A 26,401-nucleotide genomic window follows, 5' to 3' on the forward strand; every position below is an offset into this window, starting at 1 on the left:
TATCTAAAGGACTACAAGGCTTTGTGTTGTCACGTCAAGCTACCACTACAGGAAAATTACACAAAGTCTCCAAAAAATAGAAACTTGAACAAATAATAATCAAAGGGAACTGGAGAAGTCCAGTGAATTTCTGTGTTGTGTTTTGCTTTGTTTTCCCAGTCAGTAGGGAGGGCATAGAGAATGTGTTATGTGCATTAATAATTAGATCTAATCTGACAAGTTTGTCCTTAAAAAAAAAAACAACCAAAAACCAACCACTTCTCTTGGTTATTCTTCTCAACCCAGAACCAGTCACTGCATGATAAATGTCAGGGGTCCTAATATGTACCCCCTTGAGACCCAGATTTATATTTTTACATGAATCTCAATTATTGATGTAATAAAATGCCAGCTGTGTAAATTACTGCACATTTGATTTTTATTCTTCTCTTAGACTCATGCAGAATTATTCTTTTATCCCTTAATTTTTCAAAGACCTCATGAAGGGAAAAGTAAGTAGTCCTTGGATGTTCATCTTCCTTGTAGATAAAGAAAAAAGAAACAAAGCAAATTGGTGCCCACTGTTCCACAGCCTTCCTGCCATTCATCCTGCAGGGACCACTTATGTCATCTGTGGCAGGTTTGGGCAGCTGGGTGGTGCAGTGGATAGAGTACCAGGTCTGGAGTCAGGAGTTCAAATCTTCCTGAGTTCAAATCTGGCCTCAGATACTTACTAGCTACGTGACCTTGAACAAGTCACTTAACCCTGTTTGCCTCTGTTTCCTCCTCTGTAAAATGAGCTGGAGAAGTAAATGTCAGACCTCTCAAGTATCTTTGCCAAGAAAACCCGCTATGGGATCTCATAAAGTTGGACACGACTGAAATGACTAAACAACAACAACTGTTCTGTTGAAGCTATAAAAGAATATCCTTGGTCCCAGACTACTATAACAGTAACTACTTTATTACAGGTAAAATGTATCTCTAGCTCAGTATTCAGAAAAGTTGTAGTTTTGAATTAGATTTGTGATTTAGAGGGCTAAACTTGGGTTCAGGAAGGACTGGATTCACATCCTACCTCATCTTATTAACTAGCTGAGTGACCTTGTCCAAGTCACTTAACCCTCAGCAAGCGTCATTTACATTATTTGTAAAATGGAGATCTTATCATCTATTTTCCCCACCTTATGAAGATGTTGCAAGAATCAAGTGAGTTAATATCTTTTACACATTTTGTAACCCTTAAAATATGATACACTATAAATGTCAACTATAATAATCATTTATAAAGGGGTGCTTAGAGTGTTTCTATTTTTCCTTTGTTACTCATAATGATCCTAGGGGACAGATAGTGTAAGTTCTACTATATACCCATTTTACAAATGAAAAAATTAATCTCAGAGAAGTTAAAGGATCTTCCTATAGTCACATAATTTATCAGTCTACATAACTGTAAGAACAAATTTCAAATCCTAGCCCCTCATTCCGTATCAAGTATGTATACAATATGCTGTCACCACACTATTATGATTATTTACATTATTTTTTAAACTTCTGAAGTTAAAAAAATGTCAGAAGCAATCAAATAGATTATCAGTAAATATTGATCAAGTTTAGAGATTGTAAAGAAGAATAAATTTTATAGTTTAGAAAATATCTAAATATTACCAATTTGTGTCTTGCCCGGCTATCTTTATAAGCTGTCTTCTCAAATAGTTTCATTTTGTGAATTTACATGACATCAAATTGCACAGAATTTGCAAAGTAGCCTACTTTGTCAAGCCCTGAAGTTGTACTGAAATTGTCTTAAATAAATTGTTTCCATTAGATTGCTAAGCAGTAATAATAAGTAACATATTGATAAAGGAAGGTTTTATTTTTGTCTTTCACTTAATAAATTATGTGAAAAATTAAATACCAGTCTTCTCTATGTTTTCTATAGTATAACAAAAGTGTCATTTCCCAGATTCTCCCCTGGTTTCTCGTTAGGTACTTTAAAGAGCTACCTTCAGTTTTTTGGTCACATTTAAATTGCTGCCTTGCCCAAAATTGCAAGCATAGTTTAGAAATGGCTACTTATAAGTATCTCACACCTAAGAATATATCTATATCTGTGTAGATTTATTTAGGGGGTTGGAAGCCACATAGCAGTAGGATCAGGAAGGACAGGTTGGAAGGGGAAAATGGAAAGAAGGTAAGGAAGGAAGCCAGTTATTTTCTGTGAACCTCACTGATGGGACAGAGCTAGAATGGAAGCAAGTGAGAGATCTGAAGTTGACATTCAAGCAGATCATATGTAAACACGTTCAACATCACACCATTTTTTATTCCAGCCACCCGTCGTGCAGAAGTTTTCTACTTATCCCAAACCTGAGCAAGAGAATATTGGGAAGATCAAAACTCCTTTCCCCTAATTGTCTATGATTCTAGGAGAAAAGAGAAGAAAGGGGTCTTGCTTTTAATGTAAAATTCTCAAGTTTCTGTTGTTCTAGTTGCCAAAGGGAGCTAAATCTTAAGAGAAAAAATGTCCAGTCAGGGGGGGAAAAATCAATACCAAGTGATTGGAAGTCAGAATTCCAGGTGATTCATTAGCCCAAATGGTGCCTTGAGTTTTATAGTTATCATTTGATAGGTCCCTAGATCATGACTCTTATTCACCAGTCCTCTTGGTATATACACAGATAATAGGTTTCTTTGAAAATTTTGAGAGTTGCATTATATCACTGCCATCAATTTTGGCACAATAGAATAATGTAATGATATATTATTTACCCTTTTGGTTAAAAGCTACTAACTTATACCTGGAGACGAATTCTTTTTTTTTCTTTTTAAAATTATTTTATTTATTTTCAGTTTTCTACAATCACTTCCATGTATCTTAGATTTTTCTCTTCCCTTTCCCCTCCTTTCCTGAGATGGTGCACAATCTTATATAGATTCTACACATATGTTCTTATTAAATACATTTTTACCTTATTCATGTTGCATAGAAGAAAATGAATGGGAGAAACTATAAAACAAAACAAAATATAACACGAGAAAAGGGTTTGCTCCATTCTGTGATCCAATTCCATAGTTCTTTCTCTGGATGTGGAAGACATTTTGCCTCATGAATCCATTGGGAATTTTTTAGGTCCTTACATTGCTGTGAAGGACCAAGTTTACCAGAAAAATTCCTCATACACTGTGCTTGTTGCTGTGTACAAAGTTCTCTTGGTTCTGCTCCTTTCATTCAGCATCAGTTCATATAAGTCTTTCCAGGCTTCTCTGAAGTCTTCCTGTTCATCCTTCCTCATAGCACAATAGTATTCCATTACATTCATATACCACAACTTGTTCAGCCCTTCCCCAATTGATGGGCATCCCCTTGATTTCCAGTTTTTGGCCACCACAAAGAGAGCTGCTATAAATATTTTTGTACATGTGGGACTCTTTCCCATTTTTAGGATCTTGTGGGGATACAGTTCTATAAGGGATATTGCTGGGTCAAAGGGTGTGCACATTTTTGTAGCCCTTTGGGCATAGTTCCAAAGCTCACCAGAATGATTGGATCAGATCATAGCTCTACCAACAATGAATTAGTGTTTCAACTCTTCCCACATCTTCTCCAACATTTGCTATCTTCTTGTTTTGTCATGTTAGCCAATCTGATAGGTGTGATGTGGTACCTCAGAGTTGTTTTGATTTGCATCTCTCTAATCAATAGTGATTTAGAGCATTTTCGTATGAGTATAGATAGCTTTCACCTCCTTAACTTCTTTCTTGTTTATTTTGAGATTAGATTTATCAGGTTCAGAGAGGGGGAAATTGAGGTCCCCCATTAGTATAGTTTTGCTGTCTCATTCTTCCTGTAACTCCCTTAAGTTCTCCTCTAAGAATTTGGAAGCTATACCACTTGGAGCATGTATGTTTAATAATGGTATTGCTTTGTTGTCTATGGTACCTTTTAGCAGGGTATAGTTTCCTTTCTTATCTCTTTTGATTAGATCTGTTTCTGCTTTTGCTTTGTCTGAGATTATGATTGCTACCCCTTCTTACCCTGTGTGTATCCCCCCATTTCAAATGTGTTTCTTGTAAACAGCTTATTATTGGACCATGGTTTTTAATCCATTCTGCTATCCACCTCCATTTTATGGGACAGTTCATCCCCTTCACATTCACAGTTATGATTACTATCTGTGTCTTTCCCTCTGTCCTCTTTCCTCCTTTTTATGCTTTAGTTCTCCCTTCCCCCTTCCCCTCCGCAATAGAATTTTAATTTTTGACCACCACCTCCTGCAGCCTTCTTTTCCTTCATTCAGCCCCCCTCCCTTTTCTTTCTCCTTTCCCCTCCTACTATCTATAGAGCTAGTTAGATCTCCATACTTACCTGAGTTTGTTGTCCCCTCCTTGAACCAAATCAGATGAGAGTAAATCTCAAACAAAGCTCATCTCCCTCCCCTCTTTCCCTCTACTGTAATATATTTTTGTGCCTCTTCTTGTGATGTAGTTTACCATTTTCTGCCTCCTCCTTTTCACATCTCCCATTACAATCCCTTCACACCATTTAATTTATACCCACTCCCTCTATCTATGTATATCTCTTTTATATATCATAATAAATGTACAATTCTCAAGATTAACAGGTATCATCTTCCTTTATAGGGATGAAAATAGTTTGCCCATATTGAATAGCAAGGCTTTTTTCCCCTATTCACCTTTTTATGCCTCTCTTGAGACTTGATTGAAAATCGAATTTTCTATTGAGCTCTCTGCCCTTTTCATCAGAAAGGTCTGGAAATCCCTAATTTCATTGAATGCCCATCTCCTTGCCTGAAATATTGTGCTCAGTTTTGCTGGGTAATTGATCCTTGGTTGTAGTCCCAGCTCCTTTGCTTTATGGAATATCACATTCTAATCCCTATTCTTTTAATGTTGAAGCTGGAAGGTCCTGTGTGATCCTGACTATAGCTCTTTGATATTTGAATTGTTTCTTTCTGACTGCCTGCAGTGTTTTCTCCTTCACTTGATAGTTCTGGAATTTGGCAACAGTACTCTTTGGTGTTTTGAGTTTGGCATCCCTTTCAGGAGGTGAACAATGGATTCTTCAGTCATTATCCAGGCTCTTTTTTTCATCATGGCTTTCTAGTAGACTAATAATTCTTAGATTTTCTCTCCTGGATCTCTGTTCCAGGTCAGTTGTTTTTCCAGTGAGATATCTTACATTTTTTTCTATCTTTTCATTCTTTAGATTCTGTTTAACTGGTTCTTGATGTCTCATAGAGTCATTAGCTTCTACTTGTCCAATTCTAATTTTTATCAAATTGTTTTTTTCAGTTAACTTTTGCATCTCCTTTTCCATCTGTTCATTTGTTCCATTTAAGGAGTTATTTTCTCCAGTTAGTTTTTGTACTTCCTTTTCTATTTGTCCAATTTTCCTTTTAAATCTTATGTGATTTCTTTTTTCATATTTTTAAAATCATTGGCCAGTTTTTGTTCTGCTTCCCTAATTTGACTTTTAAAATCTTTCTTGAGCTCTTTCAAGAATGCTCTTTGGGCTTGAGACCAGTTCATATTCCCTTCTGAAGTTTTAGATGGGAGTACAGTCTCAATGCTGCCCTCTTTGGTATTCATTTTGGTCCTTGTCCCCATAGAAAGATTTCTGTGGTCTTATCTTTTCTGATTTTTTTTTGCTCATGATGATCACCCTTTTCCTGGCTTTTAAAGAGGATCTCTGCTTCTGGCGTACAGGGGGTTCTGTCCCATGGTTCTTCTGCTTAGAACTTGAGGCTTTGTATATTGCAGCCTGTGGTTCTTTCAGCCAGAGGCTAGCTACAGCTAGAATGCTGTAGCTTATCTGGTGCTGAGCTGGCTGATGTGCCAAAGCAGAGACCAGGTGTAGTCTTTCTGAGTTTCCCAGGAGTTACCCTGGAGCTAGCTGTGTTAAGTGTGGGGGAGGGGTGGTCTGGCCACCGGAGGTCTCCTCTCCTGAGCAGAGGCAGGCTCAGTGGCTGGTAAACCCCGTTTGCACTAGTGTCTTCCCTATTCCCCTGACTGTGCTGAGGCACGCCTGGGGTCCTTGTATTGGAGATTATGGGCTCCAATTCCCTGGGGCTCAGGATCTCCCCCTGGTTCACTGTGGTGGGGCTGTCTGAGACAACTCCAGTCCTGCACTGGTCCCCCTTCAGCTCCCCTTTGGATTTTCCTAGCCTCACAGGCTAAGAGACTGTTTATCCCTTTGGCTGATCCCACTATTCCAGGATTTTTCCTACGGAAATATTCTCTGGGTTTTTCAAGGACAACAAAGATAGAGGTAGAGCATTTACCGATCACTCCACCATGTTGGCTCCCGGAAGTTCAAGTAGGTGACTTATAGACATTTAATCTGAGGGCTGATTGTCTCAGGAGCACTGCTGCAGTTACCTGGGGTTCTGCAGTTCTCTCTCCCATGAGTTCCTCTGGACTCCCATCCTGGGCTGATATGTTTGAGATTTTTCTGTGGGGCTGCTGCTTCAGACCACCTGGTGCTTCCTGCTTGGCTTTGCTATTGGTCTGCATTGGTATAGCCTGTGCACCATGTGCTCGTCCAGCCCCGAGCAACAGATCCTTCCTATCGACCTTCCAGTCTGTCCTGGGTTGTAAATCTGCCACACTCTGTCTCCTATTGGATTCTGCCACTCTAAAATTTGATCAGATTCTCTTTTTAGAGGTATGCAAAGCAGTTTGTCTTAGAGCTTGGGTGAGTAGTTACTCTCATTCTGTCATCTTGTCTCCATCCCCCCGGAGAAGAATTCTTATTTTGCAAATAAAAATATTCTCCCAGAAATGTTGATTACACCATATTTTTTCTAACTTTGGCTGAAATATGAAAAATCAAAATATTAAGATTTGAAATTAAATTGGATGGGGATGGCCATGTACTGCAGTCAAATATCAAGTGTGCATCTTTAATCCAGAATCTTACACTGACAGTACAGAGTTAGGTAAATATAATGCCCCACCCCTTTCCCCTGGAAACTATTGTCTGTCATAGCTTTTGTATAGATCTAGGCAGAAGTAAGCCTGAGAGGTTCACTCTGATCTAACCCTGGATCTTTAGGCTTCCAGAAGATTTTATAGAGACATTTACTTGTCTGGATATGGGAGGCATTTATATCCCTTCCAGTGAGGACAGGATCGAGATACAGATGTACCTAAACCAATATTTGAGCAGAATAGAATCCCAAATTGTATCCCAGTTCAGAAACAAAACTGAAATGGAAATGGGGAAAGTATTTGTTATTCATCCTACTATTACAGGATTCATGGTGAATTGTACAAAGAATCCTGGTTATAAGCAAATAAACATTATCATTCAGGCTTCTTTACATTTCTGACACGCAAACAGGCTTATAAGTTTTCCTGCACTTATTAAAACACAAAATCAGTGGGGGAAGGATCCAGCATATGTGGTAGTGGGTTCTGATTCCATACAATACCAGCATCTTCAAATAATCAATTGGAATCATCAGCGAATGCGCAGCTTGATGTTTGTTAACAAAATCTTGTCTTCCTTATATATATGCCTAAAGCATATATTCAGTGACCAGAAAAAAAATGAAAACAAGTGTTTAATTTCTAGATCATGAAATTTGTCACCTGTAAGCCCTTAAGATGAGTAATTTTGGTATACTAAGTTGAGTGAAATTATGTTAGCTTTTGCTAATCTTACTGTTGCCTTTTTTTAAAGAAAAAAACTGCCACATATATGGTAACTTGGATGCTTAAGTGAAATAAAATTTTATCTGCTGCATAGTCTTGACAGTATTTGAATAACAAGTAGTGGGAGAAATGTAGTTAGAAAATTGCTAAGGAGCAAACTACAAGCCTGTTTAGTCCTTGGGGGAGAGAGAGATGCTCATGTAATTAAAAATAACTGTGTAAAAGCAGCAGATGTTGAGTTGTGTCCTTGTAAACTAAAAAGGAAAGGTTATTTTCTTAGCTTCCCCCCCACTTTTTAATGCTAATGTTGCATATTGAACATCTGCCGAACAGGCAAAGGTACAGCGACCCAAATGTACACACACATTTGTGCGAATGTAATGATCCTTGATGTGATGACTGACGAGCAGGGGGAGGGGCAGAGTCTCTGGTCTAGATCTAAATCATTGTAACACTTCTTTCCTCTCAGTGCTGACAGTAAAGTAAAATTGTGGGATATTAGGAGAGCATCAGGATGCCTGATTACTCTTGATCAACATAATGGGGAAAAGTCAAAAGCATCTTCTGAAGCAGGTAATGAAAAGACTGTATTTATACACAAATAAGATAGTAGTAGTTTTTTTTTTTAAATCTTGAAGCTTTCTTGAAATGGCAAAAATATTGGTGTGTTAATAAACTTCCTATTTTATAGATAGGAATAAAAGGTGTCTGTCAAAAACCCCAGATCAGTTTGTGCAAAGCTAAATTAAATCACTCAGTAAATAAGCAATCTGACAGCTTCTATCTGCCTCTCAGTTCTGAATTATAAAAGCAATGCCAGCAACCAATTTGTCCTATGAACCAATTTGTTGTATTTTTCCTCCCTTTGGCCTCTCTTATAATAGTCTAGGGTAAGTGTATTTAAGAAATGCAAATGTAGGGAGTGCCACTTACTAGACCCACTGTAAAGCAAAGAAATAGCAGAATTTTATATTCATTGTGTCAGCATAAAAAGTGCAGGCTATGCTGAATATGAATCAGCAGGAATCCAGGTGACAAAGTACATCAGTTGCATTTTTATAGTCGTATTTTGATTGTAGTTTGAAATTGCATTCAGAATTGACTGGAAATTATTTGATTAAATGGTAAAATCACATGCTACCTTTAGAATTAAGTTTTCAAAGAGAAAAGTCGAATCCCATTATTAAGGGAACAGTACTATCTCAGGACAAAGACATATGTTTGAAGTCATGTTAATTTTAAGACTAGAACTGCTGTCCTTTCTTTGATATAATATTTATTCTTTCCATCCCATTTTATATATAATATTGGCTGATTTTCATTAAATATGATCATCATGGTTAGAAATGGAAACATTGAAGGGAGAGAAAATTAGTGGTTTTCACTACTAACCAAAAAGAAGCTTAATATCTAAGCATTTGATAAGCTTTATTCTCTGAATAAATCCAGTTATACTGGATTTAACATCTTTTTTTGCTCTCTTAATTTTCCCCACTTTTTTCCTTCAACGTTTTCATGTTTCATAATTCTAATTCACGTCCTTATGAAAACTGAAGTGTTTATTGATAGTTGCTTTTATTCACTTCAAATTGTTTCCACGGTAGTATATTTTAATATGCCTAAATAATGTTTACAATTGAATATGTATTGACTGTTTTTTCTAGGATTGATGAATCTACTAAAAACTGAACTGTTTTTATTTTTTCGTGATAGCAAACACAGCCCATAATGGAAGAGTTAATGGCCTGTGCTTTACAAGAGATGGGCTTCACCTTCTGACTACTGGAACGGATGATCGAATGAGGCTCTGGAATAGTTCCAGTGGAGAAAACACACTAGTAAGATATCTGATGGAATTTGAAATGGAGTTGAGGATGTTCAGTTTCAAAATAGCTCAGCAGTGCACACTTTAGGTCATTTAAATTTAACCATGTAACTTGCCATTGAGCCAAAGCTATTTTTCTTATCTAAAGTAAAGTTAAATATGAACATTTTGTAGTAAGTGCACCATCAGGCAACAGATACTGCATTCTCAAAACAACCAAGCAGTTATTTTTGATAAAAATTTATTGCCTAGCAAATTCATATCATACCTTAGGTGTTTTTAAAGTTACAGAATGAATTTGTTAAAAATAAATAAAAAGTGGATTCCTGGATGGCAACTAATTAGAAAATACTTTTCTATGGCAATGCTTTTTTTTTTCTTGGCTGAAAATCCTACATCCTTGTGCATATTACCCTCTAAAATACTATTATAAAGTTCTGTAGTTTGTGCTAACCTAGAAATCTTCTAAGCCATTTTGTAGGAGTTATTATTAATCTCATTAGCCCTTTGTTTTAGCATCTGTACTGGCTAACTACTCCCTTCCAGATGCTTCTAATGTCATTGTAATAATCATTACTACTACTGATTTTACTGGGGAAAGGCCAAAGTCATTTATGTCTAGATTATGTTAGAGCAAATTATTCCCTTTATATTCTCTCAGGAGACCCTAACTCAGTTAAACCACAGATTAGAAACTCAGAAACTGAATTCTAATTCTGTCTCTATTACTTTGCCCTATGACCCTGAGCAGGACTTGATTTGCTCTTCTCAGCTAGAAATGCAGTACAGACAAATGACATGTTTATTAAAGCATTTAAAATAATAATCATAATGCATCAATTTATATAACATAAATAAATGATTTTGAGATTATAAGTACGTATAGCTGCCTAAAGTCTTTGTAATGTTGATGTCTAGTCATCTTCTGTAGCATAATTCTTTCATTCTGTCTTTTTTTTTTTTTTTTTTTACAGCTTCACATAGGTAAACATTTACCTAAAATTTAGTTGCTCAGTCTTGATGACCTATCCTGGGTATTCTCTGATTGTGTTCATTTCTTGTTTATTTAGATAAGGTTATTATCATTCTGTACTCTGTTTATCAGACCATCTCTAGACTACTGTGCTCAGATATGGATATCATATTCTAAGGGGGATGTTAGCCAACTAAAGAACCTTTCATGGACAAGAATTCCTGAGGTGTCTGAAAACTCTCTTACAAAGAAATACTAAAGACACCATGAGGGAGTTAGTGTGTAAAAACAAGGCCAAGGGGAAACCTGAGAGTTCCTTTCTAGTAACTGAAGGGCTCTCGTGTAGAAGAGGGAATCAAGAGAGAAACTGGGACTAATGAATAGACATTTATAAGAAGACAAATTTAAGTGAAGGCAACACTTTAGAAGTGATACTTGAATGGGAGGTAGTACTAGATAATGTCTTAAGGTTCCTTCCCTCACCCAGGTTCCATCAATCCTATGGCAACCTCTCAAAAACCTATTTGCTTATTCCTGTAACCTGAGAGGCAGAGTGGATAGAGTTGGCCTTAGCACCAGGAAGACCTGGATTCAAGTCCTGCCTCTAATATGTAATGGCTCTGTGTCCCTGGTCAAATAGTTTAACTAACTTCTTTAACCTCTCAGTGTTCCTAGGCAACTCTCTGAGAAGAGAAATTGAAGAGAAGGTTCCAACCTGCAGTGGAAGAGGGAATTTCCTCACCTGGGGGTTTCCTATACCAATGTAATCATAAGTCCAGTCCCTATTCCTGTAAGCTAAGTAGTTGTTGTTGGGGCTATTTCAGTCCTGTATGACTCTTTGTAACCCCATTTGGGGATTTTCTTGGTAGAGATACTGGTGTGGTTTGCTATTTCCTTCTCTAGCTCATTTTGCAGATGAGAAACTGAGGCAGACAGACTTGGGTGACTTGACCTGGATCACACATCTGGAATGTAATCATTTATCCAGAATTCCAGACTTCTTCATATTAAGTGGAGATTTTATGGGCTTCAGAGAGTCATTGTTTTTTTTTGTTTGTTTGTTTTTGGTTTTTGGTTTTTTTTGTTGTTTATTTATTTATTTGAGTTTTCAACATTCATTTCCAAAAAATTTTTGATTCCAAATTTTCTCCCCATTTCTCCCCTCCCCCCACCCCAAAATGCTGAGCATTCTATTTACCCCTATCACCAATCTGCCCTCCCTTCTAACATCCCTCCCTTCCCTTATCCCCATCTTCTCTTTTGTCCTGTAGGGCAAGATAAATTTCTGTACCCCATTACCTGTATTTCTTATTTCCTAGTTGCAAGAACAATACTCAACAGTTGTTCCTAAAACTTTGAATTCCAACTTCTCTTCATCTCTCCCTCCCTACCCATTCCCTTTGGGAAGGTCAAGCAATTCAATATAGGCCATATCTGTGAAGTTTGACAGATGACTTCCATAATAGTCATGTTGTATAAGACTGACTATATTTCTCTCCATCCTGTCCTGCCCCCCATTTATTCTATTCTCTCTTTTGATCCTGTCTCTCCCTAAGAGTGTTGACTTTCTAACTGCTCCCTCCTCCCATTTGCCTCCCTTTCATCATCCCCACCCTGCTTATCCCCTTCTCCCCTACTTTCCTGTATCGTAAGATAGGTTTTCATACCAAAATGAGTGTGCATTTTATTCCTTCCTTTAGTCAAATGTGATGAGAGTAAGCTTCATGTTTTTTCTTTCACCTCCCTACTTTGTCCCTCCTCTGAAAAGTCATTTACTTGCCTCTTTTATGAAAGATAATTTGTCCTATTCCATTTCTCCCTTTCTCCTCCCAATATATTTCTCTCTCACTGCTTAATTTCATTTTTTTAAGATATGATTCCATCCTATTCTGTTCGCGCTGTGCTCTCTGTCTCTCTTTCTGTGTGTGAGTATGTATGTGAGTGTGTGTGTGTGTGTGTGTGTGTGTGTGTGTGTGTATGTGTGTAATCCCACCAACTACCCAGATACTGAAAAAAAGTTTTCAAGAGTTACAAATATTGTCTTTCCATGTAGGAATGTAAATAGTTCAACTTTAGTAAGTCCTTTATGATTTCTCTTTGCTTTTTACCTTTCCATGCTTCTCTTGATTCTTGTGTTTGAAAGTCAGATTTTCTTTTCAGCTCTCATCCTTTCATCAAGAATGCTTGAAAGTCCTCTATTTCATTGAAAGACTATTTTTTTCCCCTGAAGTATTATACTCAGTTTTGCTGGGTAGGTGATTCTTGGTTTTAGTCCTAGTTCCTTTCACTTCTGGAATAGCATATTCCATGCCCTTTGATCCCTTAATGTGGAATCTGCTAAATCTTGTGTTATCCTGATTGTATTTCCAAAATACTTGAATTGTTTCTTTCTAGCTGCAATATTTTGCAATATTTTTCTCCTTGACCTGGGAACTCTGGAATTTGGCCACAATATTCCTAGGAGTTTCTTTTTTTGTATCTCTTTCAGGAGGTGATCAGTGGATTCTTTCAATATTTATTTTGCCCCCTAGTTTCTAGAATCTCAGGGCAGTTTTCCTTGATAATTTCATGAAAGATGATGTCTAGGCTCTTTTTTTGATCATGGTTTTCAGGTAGTCCCATAATTTTTAAATTGTCTCTCCTGGATCTATTTTCCAGGTCAGTTGGTTTTCCAATGAGATATTTCACATTACCTTCTATTTTTTTCATTCTTTTGGTTTTGTTTTATAATTCTTGGTTTCTCATAAAGTCATTAGTTTCCATCTGCTCCCTTCTCATTTTTAAAGTACTGTTTTCTTCAGTGAGCTTTTGAACTTCCTTTTCCATTTGGCTAATTCTGCTCTTTACAGCATTCTTATCTTCATTGGCTTTTTGGGCCTCTTTTGCCCTTTGAGTTAGTCTATTTTTAAAGGTGTTAATTTCTTCAGCATTTTTTGGGGTCTCCTTTAGCAAGCTGTTGACTCACTTTTCATGATTTTCCTAATTTTTCCTCCACCTCTCTTACTTGATTTTCAAAATCCTTTTTGATCTCTTCCATGGCCTGAGACCATTGCATATTTTTTTGGGAGGTTTTGGATGCAGAAGCCTTGACTTTTAGTTCTTCCTCTGATGGTCCTCCTCATCTGAAAGGATGGAAGAAAATACCTGCTCACCAAGAAAGTAACCTTCTATTGTCTTATTGTTTTTCCCTTTTTGGGGCATTTTCCCAACCAGTTACTTGACTTTTGGGTCCTTTGTCAAGAGTAGGGTATACTCTGGGAATTTGTAAGATCTCAGTTCCTCCAAGGTGGCACAATCCAGCGTGTACACTGATCTGGGAGTAGGAAGAGATTTTTGTGTCCAGAATCTTAGCAGTTACCTCTCCACAGCCACCTTGCCTCAAGTTTTGCCAACTCAGTGCTGGGGGCTGATTTTCAGATAAGCTGGATGGGCAGGGCTGCCATTCAGTGTGATACAAAGACCAGCTCCTCCCGGGCCTCCACACAGGGCTGAGGCAAGACTCAACTCCTCAGTGCCCCCAGGGGTTTTATGATCCAACAGTGTATGTGGGCTGATGTAGGGGCTGCTGTGAGAACTGCTACTGCCTGCCCGATGTGGCCTCTGATGCCACTGCCTAAGGCCAGAGCTATGGAAAGACTCCCTTCCCAGCCAGCTGAAAAAACCCTGTCACTGACCTTTGGCGCCTGTGGGTTAAGGGATCTGAGGACCCGCTGCTGCGACTGGAGATTCCTCCCCCAAGGTGTCTTCCTCCCACCTTGAGCTGCTCGGCCAAGAATGGGCTGGGTTCCGCTCCGTGTCCAGTGCAACCAACATTTCCAGTGAGCCTTTCAGGTCACCCTGGGCTGGAAATCTCCTCCACTCTGTTGTTCTCCACTTCTGCTGCTCCAAAATTTGTTGAGAGTCCCTCTCTTCAGGTATTTTATGGGCTGTGTGGGGAGACCCTGCGTATGTATGTCTTTCTACTCTGCCATCCTGGCCCTGCCCCCCGCCCAGAGAGTCATTGGTTATTATCAGTTTACACTCCCATGTGACTTCTCACACTTTCACTCATCTACGTATCTGATAAGTACATTGGGGAGGATCAGAGCTGGCACAACAGTCTTTAATTTTGGCAGTCAGGATTCTGATCACTAGTAACCTTTGGAAGAGCAATATAATATTGCATATAAATGAGGAAACAGGCCTCAAGTGAAGATTTGCCCTCTTTCCCTCCTCCCCCCAAAATTTAGGCCGTGAAAAAGAAGAAAACTGAGGAACAAAAGAGAAGTGTCTTATGGCTTATAGCTGTACAATTATATGTATCCCTTTAGTCACTGAGGGAAGTAAGCTGCCCTTGGTGTTGGCAAGTAGATGGAACAAAAAATATGTGATGAACTATACAACTGGATTCAATAGACTTGCTCTCCATAACCCTCTTGATTATGTATGTGCTACCATAGCCATGTGTGGAGAATAATGATTCCATGGGAGTAGAGGGCTCTGGTTAGTGCATTGATTCTGACTCTTACGTTTGCTGTAAGAAAATTTATGGAGACTTTCTCTTTAAAAGGCATTAACTCAGACTCCTAACACTAGGAAACTTAAAAGATTAAAATGACCTCTCCTCACCTTCCAAAAACAAAAACAAAACACTACTAAGTTTTTAAAAAATTAAACATTTGATATTATAGCTGTTGAAGTACAGAAATAGTTCTCATTAACTACTAATAGGCACAATTACATGTTGTAGCCTATTGGGAAATGTTATGTTATCAGTAGGTATAGTTTATGAGTGTTTTGTAAAATTTGTAATTTAATTTTGCCTTTTCAAATTATTATAGTAACTTATAGATGTATTACTGTACTTATGATACATTATTAATCAGATCTTTTATTTATTTAGGGCAGAGTCCTGACTCAGGAATACTTTTCTAATTACACTGTTATTGTGGGTAAATCACAATCTATTTTATGGTGTGGTTTATAGGAACATATTGTGACACAAAAGAGGGAACTGTCTGTATTTGTAGCTAAGTTACCTTAATATTAGATAAGTCATTCAAGGATAAACTCATCAATTTCTTTTTTTTTAAACTATTGATTCTTTTATCACTTAAGCATCCAGGAAAAATCAAAATTATAATGTCATTTCATACATTTTTTTGTGTACCTCTGAATTTCCCATGCCCTTTCCATCTTTTCTCTCCTCCTTTTCTCCAGTTTGCTGTTTTCCTCTCCATTTTAAAAATGTATACCCTTTGGTTGTTTTGGTTTTTTTTTAACATCATAGTCATTCATGTTATAGTTCCCCACCACATTGAACTCTCCCTATAACAAAGACAAACATTTCAGCAAAAGAGACCCAAGAGAGCTACATCTGACAGCATTATTCTCCATGGAGGTTAGAGAGGGATGAAAAAGTTCAGAAAAGCTACTATGGAGACTGGGATAGTGAGTTGATAAGGGAGTTGCATAAAGGATCGCCTAGCAGCAGTGAGGGCCCAGTTGAGGTTTTGTAACGTTTTTAGTGGACCCAGTCAGAATGATTGAGTGACTTCCTCTACCATCATTTAGCAGCATGTATGTAGGAGAAAAGGTAGTGGATGGTAGGAATGATCTAAAGCTGAGACTTGGCAGGACACAATCAATAAAATGATAAGGAGGCTAGGGACTCAAGGACAGTATAGAGTTGAACCAGTTCACCAAAAGATCAAGATATACGGAAAAGAGAAGAGTGTCTAGTGCAGCGGAATTGGCCTTGGAAAGAACTGAAAGGTCAAAAGATTGATGTCATAGTGTGAATGAAGAGTCAGGTAATGGGTGGGAGATGTGGAAAGCCAATAGACTATGGTCAGATAAAGGGATTTTGGAATTCTTGAACATGGAGGTGGTACATTTGTGGGTGATGTGCCAAGGTCAGAGATTGCCACATTCTATACTTGTCATCCTCCACCTGTCTAGTGAGACTCCTTTGTCATAAAATTTTAGGTCTTTATTTTTTTTCTAAATAGTATCCTGCCACAGACCTTTATAATCAATAAGCATGAGACATTGACATCTAAAAAAACAAGGAAATTAACATTATTTAGTAGTAAAAACCACAGTGCTATATGTGAATTTTTATGTATCTATTTTAAAAGCCTCGTTGCCTTACTGTAGCCACACAATGGCCCAAAATACCATAAATGTGCTGTAAGTGTTCTTTTATATTTACATTGTTTTTCAAGATCATTCTCCTGAAAGTCAACTTAGTGTACCTTGGGATTGAAATATTTTGTCATTTTCATTCTTGAACATTTCTAGAACTTTAAGTCATCAAACATCTTTTAAATGTCTGCCTTACAGAAGGGCACTGGGTGAAACACTAGTGATGTAGAAACAAAAATAAAACTGTTCCTGTCCTCAAGGAACTTACATACAACTGGGTGAATTTTAGTATGAAGTGGAAACTCAGAGCTCATTTTGTCCAACCTTTTGATTTAACAAATGAAGAAATTGAAGCAAAGAAAAGAAAAGTGACTTGTCCAGGATCGTGTACCAGTCAATGACAGAGACAAGAGTACAGTCTCTGCCAGCTGAGGAAAAGAGAATAATCTCAACAGAATATTTTGAAGCATGCTGTGGGATTTAAAGCAACCTCACTGAATTTCCTGTGTTTCTGGGGTCTTATTTGACTAATCATTAGGTCAGCATTACTGGTTTTTTATAAATATATATATGTATATTTATATACACACACATATACATATGCATATATGTATACACACATATGCATATATACACACATATACATGTATACATGCATACATATGCAGATACAGACACACACATATGTGTGTGTGTATACATTTTTTTTAGCACCACAACTATATTTCTTATTCAAATACTATACAAATTCCCAGTAAAAAAGAATTCCTTAGGACTTGGTATAGAGACATCAATATAGATCCATCTAGATCATTAGATATTTAGGTACATATCTTTGCTTTGGGTCTTCCTTGCTATTATTCATAAATATCCTCCTACTTGTGAACAGCTACTATCGCTGTACTTTTGACACTGACTTTTTATAACTTCCTCCACCCCTAGCTTCCTAACTCCTCAGTCATACCCTGGAGACTCTTGTATCTTGGACAGGTACTGCAGATGCATGATGAGCTTCATCTAAAATTTGAGAAAAGGAAGAAATCAACTGGATTACATTTTAGAAAGAATGCAGTACCCTTCACCCACCACCAGAGCCTGTCCCTTTAACACCACTATTCTCCTGACTGTAAATCATGAACCACTGATTTTTAGCAGAATTTTAATGGCAAATTATATTACTCAAAGGGCAGTGGAGAGATGTATAGTGAGCATAAGCAACTTGTAGCATTTTAACACTTTGAACTTGAGAGTCAAGAATTGACATAACTTGACTAATGCAGACATTTCTTTTTGAGATTTTTTTTTAAGAGAAGTCTTGGGTGTTTTCCCCCCTTAAATCAATATTTATGGCTAGGAAAAGATAGCTAGATAGCAAGAATGGGTGAAAACAGATTGACATCTGAAATGGAATATTCATATTTCTAAGATACAATAATAGAATGAGAATGTCTAGTACTTTGGGATGAGGTTCTATGGAGGACTGATGGGAAAACATTGTTGAGAACTGAATGGAATAAGAAAGCAGAAGAGATGTCATCTGTACCAGCAGAGACAAAACCAGACCAAAGAAGTTGTAGTTCTGATTCAAAGGGCCAAAACAAAAATTAGAAGTTGACTACCATGGCATAGTTCTTTGGGGATTTGGGAGAGAGTTGGCAACATGAATATCCTGTTAACTCTCCAGAAAGTGTTAGAAATCGGGCAGTCTTCAACATGACATTTATAAGCTTTTGCCCATAATCTGAGTGACCAGATGAGGCAGCAGGGCAGAGCCACTGCCGTGCAGCTGAGATTCTGTCAGGACAGAAAAGACTTCCTTTCTGCCTTGTGGGGAGGCACCTGCAGAACTGAAAGAGAAGGATCGGGCCAAATTTTCTTATGGATTTACTTCATTCCACAAGTTCCAAAGTACATTTTGTGACATTTTATTCTAAGTGGTCGGTAAAGAACAAGTATACTAATAGTATCCCTCCAAATTTTCAAAGTATTCTTTTGAGGCTTAGTATTTGTATTACTTCCTCACTTCTCCCCACTCACTGTCCAGCTAAAGATGGATCATTATAGCCAGAGGAAAAGTAAATGTAAATAAAATAAATCCACAGATTGTTCCCCAGTTTGTATCCATTGGGTTCAATCTTTGTCCCAGCAAACCTCGTGAAGACTGTAATCACTTAAACCCTCTAGTGGAGGAGTTAACACATCATGAGGCCAGATATAAGAGAACTAAGTAGCCTGAATGTTTTCTTGAATAATTGAGAATTGGTTTTATTTATGTATCCTGATACTTAATATCAATTTGTCTTAATGATATTGGTTTTCTTAATGAGATTGTAAAATGGTATCGATTATTTTCTGAAAAAAACAAGAGTCACCTGAGTGAAATTTAATTTAAATTGATAAAACTGGCCATTATGGTAAAGGATGTTTTAAGTGGAAGAATATTTTTTCAAGTAATAGCTATGAAAACAATTAAATGTTCATATTTTAAAATATATCAAATTATTTAGAAGCAGGTAATAACTAATTTTCTGTGTTCTTGACTCTTGCAGGTAAACTATGGTAAAGTCTGTAATGAAAGTAGAAAAGGATTGAAATTTACTATCTCTCATGGCTGCAGTCCAGAATTTGTCTTTGTACCATATGGTAGCACCATTGCTGTTTATACAGTTTACTCGGGAGAACTGATAACTATGCTTAGGGGACATTATAATACTGTTGACTGCTGTGTATTTCAACCTAATTTCCAGGTAAGTGAAATACTTAAGGGAATTTAAAATGCTCAGGCAGCTTGCCAGACCAGTTGTGCATAAAATAGTGGATTGTGATTTGGTCCTCTAAAATTCGAATTGGAAACTAGACTTAAGTTAGAAACATAGATATATTTAAGATAATAGTGTATGACTTAATTGGAAAAAATTAACTTTCCTTTGCATATGGACTCCATTTATTTGGCAATTAATAATCTTACTGTTACTGGTTTTTGCTGAAGGTATTTTCCTATAAGTAGTCTTTAGGGGAGGGAATGGGATAATTATAAATAAAAATAAAAATATTTCTTTAGGGTTATTTGATTGATTTTTTTCAACAACTAGCTATTTGACTCCATGCAATGTTTTTTCAATATGAGCTTTTCTCTTTCTCACATTTTATTCTTACTCACTCAAGGGATTAACTATGTCCCCAAACTTTCCCTTCCAGCAGGGCTATGAAATATTGTTGCAGTATCTCCTGATATGCCATGTGGGAGCGCAACATATCACTAGCAATTTTACTAAGTTTTTCTACATACAGTGTTTGTGATGTAGTGGTATTTATATATTTCCTGCTGACAGTTTAGATTATTTTTGTGTTTAAGTCATATCTAGCTGTCCTGATTCCCTAACTTCTTGAATTTTAAACATTGCCTTCTCCACATTGTCCCGCCTTTGAGGCAGATTGTGACTAAGATATCTTCCCTTCCTTGCTTTATCCCTTAGCCAAATATCTCTTCCCCATAGATTCCTTTGTGATTCCTGAAGAGGAATATAGTTATAAACATATAAAGAGAAAAATATACTAATGCAGACATTTCTTTTTGAGATGTTTTTTTAAAGAGAAGTCTTGGTGGGTTTTCTCCCTGAAATCAAACATTTTAAGCAAATGATATTTGTTTTCCAGTCCCTGTAAAAAAAGACCTCAGCATTCCAGTCCACTGAATTGTGGCTTTTACTTCTTGTTATATGTTTTATATTTAGTGAGTGCTCTTATTTTGTAAGGTCTTGAGAGCAAAGATAAGGGTTTTTATAGAGCACATGTATACATCTTCAACAAATATAAATTGATGAAGATAGTAACTGGTTTTACTCTAAGATTTGTTTGCCATTCTAGTAAGTATGTCCCAGTGACTTTTATTACTAATACGTATTATCTTATCCACCTTATTAGGACCGATGTGCTTAATTTCTTCCTTTTGTTTTAATTACTCTCACCCTACCCATCTGATGAAGCCACATCAACCCTGAGAGTTTCAAGATCCCCAAATGAAAGACAATATGAATAAGTGCATTATTTAACTGTTTAAAATAACATTTCTCATTTTAATAGTAAGACACAAAGGAAGGCAATCATTTAGAGACAGCTAGGTGATATAGAGGGTAGAATGCTGAGCCTGGAGTCCAGAAGACCTGAGTTCAAGTGTGACCTCCTTGTTTACCTCAGTTTTCTCAAATGTAAAATGGGGTTAATAATTGCACCTAACTGCCAAATTTGTGAGACTCAAATGAGATAATATTTGTAAAGGACATAGCACAGGGTCTGGTAGGTGCTTAATAAATGTCTATTTCCTTCTTCTTTTCCTCTTTTCTTACCTCCTTCTCTTCCTTCTTTCCTCTTATCTCTCTTCTATCTTTCCCTCTCTCTTTCCCTCCCTTCTCTCCTCCTTTCCCCTCTTCTTCCCTTTCACTCTTCTCTCTTTCCCTCCTTCCTTCCCTCCTTTCTTCTCTTCTTCCCTCCCCCCTCCCTTCATCTCTTCCCCTCTTCCTTTTCCATCTCTACTCACAGTTACTACGCTGCTCAGGTCTTTCTCCCCTCATCTGGTCCATTGCAATTACCTCTTCCCTGTTGCCAATTATATAACCCCACATTCCCTCCCTTCCGAGCCATCTTCCATACAAGTGCCAAACTGGTGTTCCTAAAGCATCAAGTTTACCCTTGTCATTTCTCTGTTCAATGATCCTCAGGGGCTCCCTTCTGCCTCTGATAAAATGTGAGCTTTGTTTGATATGTAGTACCCTTCATGGTCTGTTCCAACTTATATTTCCAGGCTGATTTCACATGCATTCTGCCTTCCAGCTAACCTAACCTACTTCTAATAACCCGTGCCTGATATGCTGTGCCTTAACTCCATAGCCTGACTTTATTCCTTCACATAAACTGTCCCCATTCTCACTTCTGCCTTTTTAAATCCCTAATTCCCCTCAATGGGAAAGTGACGTTTGATGGGACATTCAAAGACCACATTCTACACAAATCCCCAATTTTTTAGCATTCTATTCTGCCCATGTCCAGAAATTATTTTTTGTTTATATTTTGAAGAGAGACAGCTTGGCATAGTGGAGAAATATCTGGCCTCTGAATCAGAAAGAACTGGGTTTGATTCTTACCCCTGATCAGCATTGTCTTTGTGACCCTTAGCAAGCCCCTTAACCTAGTGGGTGCTCTAAGATGTTGAAGTTGCCAAGCAGATGCTAATCTGCATTAATAGAGGGTGTTTCCTCATTGGGACTTCACTATATCAAGAAATCACAGACCTAGTATAAGTGTGTATGTTTACCAATTTTGCATTTACCTACCTGTGTGCATGTTGTTTCTTCCCATTAGAACATGATGTCATTGAGGGTAGAGACTGTTTCATTTTTGCTTTTCTGTACTCAGCTTTTCTGTAAGCTTTTATTTTTTTAGAATTAAATTGAAATTTATACTTTAAAACTTTTTGTGCCATCTCTTATAAAATAATGTTCTCGTATTCACACATAAAAATTAGCATTGAACTTCAAGAGAGACACAAGTATCACATGCCACTCAGGAGTTCTAAATGCTGTTTGTGAAGGTTGTGCTCTGGTTTTGTTTCATACTGCATATCTTTTCCTTTTTTTTCTTTTTTTTTTTTTTAATACCCAGCAAAGTCTTTTTAATTGGAAAAGCAGTGCTCTCTTCTTCCAGCTGAGTACATGCTTCTCTCAGACTGCTGTGACTAGGATACAGATAGGAATTTTGTTGTTCAGTCACGTCCAACTCTTCATTACCCCATTTGGGGTATTCTTGGCAAAGATAATGAAGTGATTTGCCGTTTTCTTCTCCAGCTCATTTTGCAGATTTGCCAAGGGTCACACACAAGCCAGTAAGTGGCAGATTTGAACTCAGGGAAATAAGTCTTTTTAACTCTAAGCCCACTGGGCCACCTTGCTGCCTGAATAGTAGTTAGTCTATTGAATAGTAATTCAAATAGTAGTCTATTTAATGTGCATTCATTTTATGTTTGCCTCTTATGGTACCCAAAGAGTATCCTTTAATACCTGAGTCAAAAAAGGATGGAAAATACTTTCCACCTGAGATTTATGATATTGTTTCCATTTTTTCTTTTGGTAAGAAAAATCTCTTTTTCTGCAGAATCTGGTAAATAAATGGACAAAAAGATAGTTTGAAAAAGGATATAATTCAATGTCGATAATATAACTTTTTCAGGCATCATAGAACTATTGTCTTAAGAATTCTGCATTTTTTTATGCCCACAAATTCAACAATCTAAATGAGATGATGAGTATTTTAAAAAATACAAATTGCCCAGATTAACAGAAGAAGTTGAATACTTAAACAACCCCATCTCAGAAAACGAAATTGAAGCCACCAATGAATTCCCTAGGAAAAAACCTCCAGGGCCAGATGGATTTGCAAATGAATTCTATCAGACATTTAAAGAGCAGTTAATTCCAGTACTATATAGACTATTTTTGAAAATTGGGGAAAAAAGAGTCCTCCCAAATTATTTTTATGATACAAATATGGTTTTGATACCTAAACCAGGAAGAGACAAAACAGAGAAAGAAAATTATAGACCAATTTCTCTAATGAATATAGATGCAAAAATTTTAAATAAGATTTTAGCAAACCAAATACATCTTATCACGAGAATAATACATCATGATCAGTTACGATTCATACCAGGAATGCAAGGCTGGTTCAATATTAGGAAAACTATTAGCATTATCAATCATATCAACAACAAAACTAACAAAAACCACATGATTATCTCAATAGATGCAAAAAAAGCTTTCGACAAAATACAACACCCATTCCTATTAAAAACACTGGAGAACATAGGAATAAAGAGAACTTTCCATAAAATAATAAGCAGTATCTACTTAAAACCATCAACAAGCATTATATGCAATGGAGATAAGCTACGTGCATTTCCAATAAGATCAGGGGTGAAACAAGGATGTCCATTATCACCACTATTATTCAGTACGAATATAGCAATCTCCTGTTTGATAAACCCAAAGACCCCAGCTTCTGGGATAAGAACTCACCGTTTGACAAAAATTGCTGGGAAAACTGCATAACAGTATGGCAGAAACTAGGCATAGACCCATGCCTGACACCATACACAAGAATAAAGTCCAAATGGGTACATGATCTAGATATAAAGATTGATACCAGAAGATGTCCTCTGGACAAACCAGAGGAGCAATAAATAGTGTATTTATCAGATTTATGGAAAGGGAAGAATTTTTAACTAAAGAAGAGAGAGAAAGCATTCTGAAATGCAAGATGGATAATTTTGATTACATTAAACTGAAAAGTTTTTGCACAACCAAATCCAATGCAACTAAAATTCGGAGGGATGTGGTATATTGGGGGAAAAGTTTTATAGCTAATCTCAGGAATAAAGGCCTCATTTCTAGAATGTATGGAGAACTGAGTCAAATGTACAACAATACAAGCCATTCCCCAATTGATAAATGATCAAAGGATATGAACAGGCAATTTTCAGAGGAAGAAATTAAAGATATCTGTAATCATATGAAAAAATGCTCTAAATCACTTTTGATTAGAGAGATGCAAATCAAAATAAGTCTGAGGTGCCACATCACACCTATTAGATTGGCAAACATGATAGAACAAGAAAATAAATGATAAATGTTGGAGAGGATGTGGGAGAGTTGGAATACTAATTCATTGTTGGTGGAGCTGTGAGCTCATCCAACCATTCTGGAGAGCAATTTGGAACTATGGCCAAAGGGCTACAAAAATGTGCATACCCTTAGACCCAGCAATATGGCTACTAGGACTGTATCACCAAGAGATCATAAAAATGGGATAGGGTCCCACATGTGCAGAAATATTAATAGCAGCACTCTTTGTAGTTGCCAAAAACTGGAAATCAAGGGGATGCCCATCAATTGGGGAATGGCTGAATAAATTATGGTATATGAATGTAATGGAATACTATTGCACCATAAGAAATGATGAACAAGAAGACTTCAGAGAGCCCTGGAAGACTTATATGATCTGATGCTGAGTGAAAGGATCAGAACCAGGAGAATTGTGTGCATAGCAATTACCACAGTGCAAGAGTTTTTTCTGGTAGCTTTGGATCTTCATAGCAATGCAAAGACATTTAAAAAAAAAATTCCCAGTGGTCTTCTAAGGCAAAATGCTTTCCACATTCAGAGAAAGATCTGTGGAATTCAATTGCAGAATGTAGCAGATCATTTTGTGTGTGTGTGTGTGTGTGTGTGTGTGTGTGTGTGTGTGTGTGTGTGTGAGAGTGTGAGTGTATTGTGTTTTGGTTTGTTATATGATTTCTCCCATTTATTTTAGTTATTCTCCACAGCATGACTATAATGAAAATGTATTCAACAGGAATGTATGTGTAGATACTGTATAGAATTATATGCCATCTTGGGGAGGGAGGGAGATGGTGGGGCGTCGGGAGGGGGAAAAAAATCTAGATTTTTTGGTAGTGATTGTAGAGCATTAAAAATAAATAAAATGAATATATTTTTTTAAAAATAAAGGTTTCTATCAAAGATTAAAAAAAGAATTCTACATTTTAAAAATATGGGGAAATACTAGCCAATTTCAGATTGATTCTAAATCTTAACATTCTCCTCTGTCACATCTTTGTATTCTGTATCATAGGAACTTTATAGTGGCAGCAGAGATTGCAATATTCTTGCTTGGGTGCCAGCTTTGCGTGAACCCCTCCCCAATGAAGATGATGAGGTAAGTATGCTTTTTACCAGTTGTAAAATTTAAATAGTTAAGAATTAGGTGAACAAATTTTAGTATTTTGTTTTTTATAAGTCATCCTCCAAGCCAGGAATATGTAAGTTCAAGTCCCAACCCTGACCTATACAGACTTTGTGACCCCTGAGCAAGTTACTTAAACTTTCAGTGCCCTAGGCAGCTCTGTGATCATCAAAATTGAAGAAGAAAATGTTAGCATGTATTGGTAGAGAGAGAGTTTCCTCACCTGAGAGCTCCCTGTGCCAATGAAATCACAGGTCTAATCTCTATCCCTACGTAATTCAGCATTGCTTACCTGATAAGTAGTCAAGTTATTCTAGTAGCTATACGTTTATAGTATTCATAGTAGTAAGATGTATTAGAAGAGGCTAAAAATCTGTCATTTTAGGCTAGATTATCTTTTATTAAAAAAGAGCACTGGTCTGAATGAAGAGTCTTCTGAGTTCTGGGGCTCTGCTTTAAGCTCTTCCACTACCCATATGATCTTGAGCAATTCACTTAGTTTCCCTGGACTTCCTTTCCTGATCCATAAAATGTGAGTGGCAGCCTAGATCAGTGGGCTCCAAATTTTGTTAATTGTGCATCCATTTTTATAAAAAAAAATATTTTCCATCCTATGCCCATATGTTTATATTTATGAATTATATTCACATGCTACTATACTAGTGGATTGGAATGGAAAAACACTTAAGTGCTTATTATGTGCCATACAATGTGTACAGCTAGAAAAGTGAGATAATTCCAATTCTCAAAGAGCTCATATTCAATTTGAGGGAGACAACACAAAAGAGAGTTCAGCTGCAGATCTGGTGGTCGTTAAGGTGCATCATCAGGAAAGGTAGCAATGGTTTTAAGCATCCATGTTCATCCCATAGCCAGGGGCCTAGAGCAGCCATGCCCACAGCCATTAGGAAAGATAGATCCCATTGAGATCTGAGCAAGAATCTAACTGGGGCACTGGGGAAAGGGATCCAGTGCTAATCTGGTGGACTCTGTCCTCCAGAAACCAGAGTACTTTTAATTATGCA

At 37.1% G+C, this 26,401-nt stretch overlaps 1 protein-coding gene across 2 annotated transcripts in view; it reads left to right on the forward strand.

The window, feature by feature from the left end:
* The window catches only part of ERCC8 (ERCC excision repair 8, CSA ubiquitin ligase complex subunit), a 64,959-nt gene that overhangs the window by 28,444 nt on the left and 10,114 nt on the right, over positions 1-26,401 (forward strand). For both annotated transcript variants that reach the window (XM_072605560.1, XM_072605561.1), the window contains 4 exons: positions 8,129-8,232; positions 9,373-9,497; positions 19,133-19,330; positions 25,266-25,349. In XM_072605560.1, coding sequence (XP_072461661.1) covers positions 8,129-8,232; positions 9,373-9,497; positions 19,133-19,330; positions 25,266-25,349 — 511 coding nt within the window. The remainder of the gene's footprint in view (positions 1-8,128; positions 8,233-9,372; positions 9,498-19,132; positions 19,331-25,265; positions 25,350-26,401) is intronic.

This window comes from Notamacropus eugenii, chromosome 4 (genome assembly GCF_028372415.1).
Source record: "Notamacropus eugenii isolate mMacEug1 chromosome 4, mMacEug1.pri_v2, whole genome shotgun sequence".
Lineage (NCBI taxonomy): Eukaryota > Metazoa > Chordata > Mammalia > Diprotodontia > Macropodidae > Notamacropus > Notamacropus eugenii.